At 51.7% G+C, this 6,487-nt stretch overlaps 1 protein-coding gene across 1 annotated transcript; it reads right to left on the bottom strand.

Annotated features, from left to right (window-relative positions):
- Positions 1-319: 319 nt before the first annotated feature.
- Positions 320-1,246, bottom strand: LOC147700800 (olfactory receptor 5V1-like). The gene has a single exon (XM_086928494.1). It carries the CDS (start codon positions 1,244-1,246, stop codon positions 320-322), a length of 927 nt encoding a protein of 308 aa, XP_086784620.1.
- Positions 1,247-6,487: the final 5,241 nt, after the last annotated feature.

Below are 6,487 nucleotides of genomic sequence, written 5' to 3'. Positions count from 1 at the left end.
AACCCTTTCGCTGCAGCGGCTATTCCGCCGCAGCGCTAAAGGGGCGGGGCGGCCGCGCGGCCGCCGCATGCTGGTGACAGAACCGCTCCGTCACCAGCTACAGTTGAGCTGTGCTGGTGACGGAGCGGTTCCGTCATGACCCGCCCCGCTCATTAAAACTGCCACGCAGGCGCGAAATCAGCGCCGCGCAGGCGCGGCGGCCGGGCCATGACGGAACCGCTCCGTCATCAGCACAGCCCAACTGTAGCTGATGACGGAGCGGTTCCGTCATCAGCAGGGGAGGGGTTAACATTATGCAGCCTTCTTGCAGTATCATACATTATGTTGCTTTCTTTGATTTGCTTAGAGCCTTTTTAAACTCTGTATTTTTCAAACAGTATATAATTGGGTTACACAGTGGAGTAACAGCGACATATGACAAAGACATTATCTTGTTGTCCTTAGTTGAATATGTGGATGTCGGCCGGATGTATGTTGAACTGACAGATGCGTAGAATAAAACAACCACAGTGAGGTGGGAGGCACACGTGGAGAAGGCTTTGTCCTTCCCACTCTTGGATTTGATTTTCATAATTGAAGCAGCAACTTTGCTATAAGATATGATGATTAAAATAAATGACATCATTGCTATAACAACTCCTTCGATTAAAATGAGTGTCTCATTGATGAAAGTGTCACTGCATGAAATCTTTAACAGGGCAGTCATATCACAGAAAAAGTGGTTAATTGTGTGGGAATTGCAGAACGAGACATTGGACACAAGCACAATATGTGGAACTGCAGTCATAAGTCCAACTCCCCAGCTTCCAGCAGCCAACCACATGCACACAGCCTTGTTCATGATGGTCATGTAACGCAGAGGATTGCAGATAGCGACATACCGATCATAAGCCATGACTGTGAGGAGAAGGACCTCAACTGTTACCATGCCCAGGAAAAAAAACATCTGTAGTAGACATTCAGTAAAAGACACCAGTATTCCCTCCAGAGAGAAGTGGGCAAGCAGCTTTGGAAAAAGGACTGAAACGTAACAAATATCAAGGAAGGACAAATTTGTCAGGAAGAAGTACATAGGTGTGTGCAGATGTGCGTTTAAGTAAATTGTTGTCAGGATAAGAAGATTTCCTGCTAAAGTTAACAGATAAACTATTAAAAATGCAACAAAAAGTGGAATTTGCAACTGCGGAATATCCGAAAATCCAACAATTAAAAAATACTCAGTTGCACTCAGATTTTCTTTATTCATTGATCCAGAAATACAGCAATGCTAGCAATTAAAGATAATCTGTGGATAAAATAATGTGAAGTTAATTGATTTGATTGAATAATACTTGGCATTAACAAGTGAAACATCCGACAGGAAACAACCTTTACAACGCAACTTTTACACCACACTACCATTACAACAAAACTTTTACAACGCAACATCCATTACAACGCATGCATTTACAACGCAACCATTACAACGCATTACACTACAACGCACACCACTACAACGCATGCCATTACAACGCAGTCATTACAACGTATACCATTACAATGCATAGCATTACAACACATAGTACCCTTACACTGTCCAACACTTACCCTACTGTTGCACCCCCTGGAGTTAGAATAGTAATTTTAACCCTTACACTATCCAACACTAACCTTACATGCAATGTAATGTTATGCGTTGTAATGGTATGCGTTGTAAGGTAGTATGCGTTGTAGTGGAATGCGTTGTAAAGGTAGTTTCAAAGAATTTGTTGTAATTGCATGCGTTGTAAAGGTATGCGTTGTAATGGATGTTGCGGTGTAAAAATTGTGTTGTAAAGGTAGGCGTTGTAAAAGTATGCATTGTAACGTCATACATCCATTGTGAGCACAGAATTACTATTCTAACATGTATATTATTGATTTGTATCTAATTTTAAGTGTAATGTCTTTTTTTACATGTTTTCTACTTAGACCTGAATCACTGAGACGGCAAGTCTTAAAGCAGGGAAAGGCAGGTAGCATTCTTCTATCAGAGGACAACCAGAAAATTGTGTATTTCCACTAACAGTTAATTGTGACATTTAAGTACTGATTGCTAGAGTAAGTAGAAATGTTTCCCTCAATGAATCAGAACAATCAGTAACTTTTGCAGTGCCTCGTTTCATCTCATCTCTCTTCATTAATAAAATACTCTGCAGTCTCTAACACTTCCTTTAATACCATTCTGTATGCAAATAATTAGAGCTATATACAACTCTGAAACTAATGTCTCTCAGATGTACGGAGCTGTGTTCTAAGACTGTTCAATAAAACACAAAGCCACTGCGCCCTCCACGGCCTGGTCGCCCCCACGCTCCCCGCCTGCTCTGCCTGCCTCCTTACCTGCTGCCTGCCTGACGCCGATCCGGAGCCCCAGCAGCCGCAGGGCCGCCCGACCTCGGATCCCCGGCGCCCCTGCCGCTGCAGGGCCGCCCACTAAGCCCGCATAGGTTTTTCCGCCGTTACCTGCCGCGACCCGCCCCCCGCCTGCCGATTGGCCCCCGCGCTCCCCGCCTCCCAGCTGACCCTCCCTCCTGGCTCCCTTCTTATGACGCCCCCAGAGCGACCGCGCAGCGGACGCGCGCAGCGGGAGCACCGATTGAGCACCGAACGTGCGCCAAAGGTAAGCCCATCTACGCCCGTCCGCGCCTGGACCGCGCCCAGTGCCAGGACCCCTGGCCCCCGCAGACCCCAGCCCACCCGCCGGACATACAACGCCGCCACCCTCAACGCACTCAACACCGGCCGAATCCCAGGATGCTACCGAGCCACCCCGAGACGAACCCACTGACCCTTCAGCTGCCACTCCTGCAAGTTCACCTGCATCCGGACCTGCACTGCACCAGCACTCACCAAGCCGAACACCAGCAGCAACCACCTGAAGTGCATCCTGCTCAACACTCGCTCCGTCCACAGACACGCGACACCACAGCTCCTGATGTCGCCTTCCTCACGGGAAACATGGATGAACGCCTCCTCAGTGCCCGACATCGCCATCGCCATCCCAGAGGGCTACAAGATCACCTGGAGGGACTGCGGCAACCAGACCGGAGGAGGCATCACCATCATCCACAGGAACACCATCCGCATCACGACCAACACCGACGACACCCTGACAACCGCCAAACACCTGCACTTCCAGATCCACACCGACCCCAAGACCACCCTCAGAGGCACCCTGATCTACCGACCCCCGGGACCCCGCACACCATTCAGCGAAGACATCGCCAACTTCATCAGCCCGCACGCCCTCCCCTCCGCTGACTACATCCTCCTCGGGGACCTCAACTTCCACCTGGAGAACGACAACGACCGCAACACCACTACCCTGCTTGACGACCTCGCCAACCTCGGACTCAAGCAGCTGGTGACCACCCCCACCCACTACGCCAGACACACACTCGACGCCGTCTTCTCATCCAGCAAGGACATTGTCTTCAGGCACGCCACCGGACTCCACTGGACGAACCACAGCTGCATCCACTTCAGCTTCAGAAGGACCACGATCCACCACCCCCAGCCACAGGTTGCACGAAGAAGCTGGAACAAGATCACAGCCGACCAACTCGCCGCATCCCTGAGCCAGCACCCTCCCGCCAGCTCAGCGAACCCCAGCCAGGCCGCCGACAACCTCACGAAGTGGATCAGCAACTGCGCGGACGAACTCGCCCCTCTGAGGACCCCGCCCAGCAGACCCGGCAGCAAGAAGGCCCTTTAGTTCACCGACGAACTCAAATGCTCCAAGAAGAACTGCCGAGCCTTCGAGAAAGCCTGGAGAAGAGACCCAACACCGGACAACATGACTACCCTGAAGCTCGCCACCCGAAAGCACCATCAACTGATCCACGCCACCAAGAAAACAGCATTCAAGGACCGCCTGGACAACAATGCACACAACAGCAAGGAACTCTTCAACATCGTGAAAGAGCTCTCCAACCCCAATGCCGGAAACAACGACATCACCCCATCGCAAGACCTCGGTAACTCCCTCGCCTCGTACTTCCACAACAAGATCGCTGACATACACAACAGCTTCAGCACACAAACAACGCCCCCCAAGACCGCACCAAAGCCCCCCACCACCACCCTCAGCGCCTGGACACCGATCAACACCGAAGACACCATCCGCACGATGAATTCCATCCACTCCGGATCCCCAACCGACCCCTGCCCTCACCACGTCTTCAACAAGGCCGAAGCTGTGATCGCACCCCACCTGCGGGACATCATCAACACCTCCTTCGACACCGCCACCTTCCCTGAGAGCTGGAAGCACGCCGAACTCAGTGCTCTACTAAAGAAACCAACAGCGGACCCCACCAAACTCAAGAACTACCGCCCCATCTCGCTCCTCCCGTTTCCAGCCAAAGTCATCAAGAAGACAGTCAACAAGCAGCTGGCCGCCTTCCTCGAGACGAACGGATCCCTCGACCCCTCACAGTCTGGCTTCCGGGCCAACCACAGCACCGAAACTGCCCTCATCGCTGCCACCGATGACATCCGAGCCCTGCTGGACAACGGAGAAACAGCGGCCCTCATCCTCCTAGACCTCTCCGCGGCATTCGACACTGTCTGCCACCGCACCCTAGTGCAGCGCCTCAACAACGTCGGAATCCAGGAGAAGGCACTGGATTGGATCATCTCCTTCCTCGTTGGAAGGACACAGAGAGTTCGCATACCCCCGTTCAGATCTGCAGCAACAGAAGTCATCTGCGGCGTTCCCAAAGTCTCCTCGCTCAGCCCCACCCTCTTCAATGTCTACATGAGCCCCCTTGCGGCCATCGCACGCCAACACAATCTCAACATCATCTCCTACGCCGACGACACACAGCTGATCCTCTCCCTCACCAATGACCCCACCACCGCCAGAGCCAACCTACACCAAGGGATGAAAGACGTAGCCGAGTGGATGACGACCAGCCGCTTGAAACTGAACTCAGACAAGACCGAAGTCCTCATCCTGGGCTCCTCGCCCTGTGCCTGGGACGACTCCTGGTGGCCCCCCGCCCTGGGCACCGCACCCAAACCGACAGACCACGCACGCAACCTGGGCTTCATCCTGGACTCCGCCCTCTCCATGACCAGACAAGTCAACGCCGTCTCCTCATCTTGTTTCAACATCCTGCGCATGCTACGTAAGATCTTCCGGTTGATCCCCACCGAGACCAGGAAGACGGTCACCCAGGCCCTCGTCACCAGCCGTCTGGACTACGGCAACGCCCTCTACGCCGGAACCACTGCCAAGCTCCAGAAGAGACTCCAGCGGATCCAGAACGCCTCAGCGAGACTCATCCTCGACATCCCCAGACACAGCCACATCTCCAGACACCTGAGAGACATGCACTGGCTCCCGGTCAACAAGAGATTTACCTTCCGGCTCCTCACCCACGCACACAAAGCCCTACACAACCACAGCCCGAGTTACCTCAACAGCTGCCTCAACTTCTACGCTCCCAAACGCCATCTCCGATCGACCAGTCATGCCCTCGCCGCCGTCCCCCGCATCCGAAGAGCGACAACAGGAGGAAGGTCCTTCTCCCACCTGGCCGCCAAGACCGGAAACTCCATCCCTCCCGACCTACGCCTGACCCAGGAAGAAGCTCAAGACCGGGCTGTTCGAGCAGTAGCGGACCCCCCCCCAAGCGCCTTGAGACCCTCCGGGTGAGTAGTGAGCGTTATAAATGTCTTTGATTAAAAGCCTGACTAAGGTTTGTTGGAGCAAGAGCTCTGCCCTAAAATGGGGGCACTCCTACTTACCACACTGGCAGCTTCCTGACCTCTGAATGATGGTGGCACATGTGGCGAGACATGGCAGACGTGGGCGGGGACAACTATGCAAAAAAAACCTCTCCATGTTTAGATCAATTCTTTGTTTTTGCTTTGCTTGCAGCACACATCAGAGAGCCACCTTTGTCAGTACAATCTATCTGTCGTTAAGAGTCACATCTGATCTACATGGCATGCTTGCCACACTTGCAGAGGCCAGCAACATCATAACCACCACCTAGAGGGATGTTTGAAGGAGTCTATAACATTCCTTCACGGAGAAGATTTTAAAAATACATATGCATTTTGAGGCTCAACCAGTAGGATCCTCTTTAGGCATTTTAGATTTTATCTATGCTGATCCTGAAGGCCCTTCCTTAGCAGCTTTGAATTTATTATCTGAATGTGAGATCACTACAACCTTTCTGAATGATGCAATTGGGTTCCCACTTTAATTTGTATTAGTTTTAGACAACTTTGTTCTTCTCTTGATGCCTCTTTGCAATGCCTCTTTTCACCCGTCATCAGTCCTGAGTTTTGGAAACAGATGTTACCTCTATTAAACAATCATACTGCAGACTCTTCAGAACCTTCAGATTGTCATAGTTTTATCTCATTCATGTTCTCTAAACTCATGGAGCATGTTGTCAATCAATAGATTTCAGACTTCTTGAAACTCAATTCTAAATTGACATCTTGCAGT

The sequence above is a fragment of the Lissotriton vulgaris genome, chromosome 7 (assembly GCF_964263255.1).
Source record: "Lissotriton vulgaris chromosome 7, aLisVul1.2, whole genome shotgun sequence".
In the NCBI taxonomy this organism is placed as follows: domain Eukaryota; kingdom Metazoa; phylum Chordata; class Amphibia; order Caudata; family Salamandridae; genus Lissotriton; species Lissotriton vulgaris.
This window is presented reverse-complemented; position numbering and strand designations above follow the sequence as displayed.

Coding starts and splice junctions, on each gene's coding strand:
- LOC147700800 (XM_086928494.1), bottom strand. CDS start 1,246: ATGAATAAAGAAAATCTGAGTGCAACTGAGTATTTTTTAATTGTTGGA.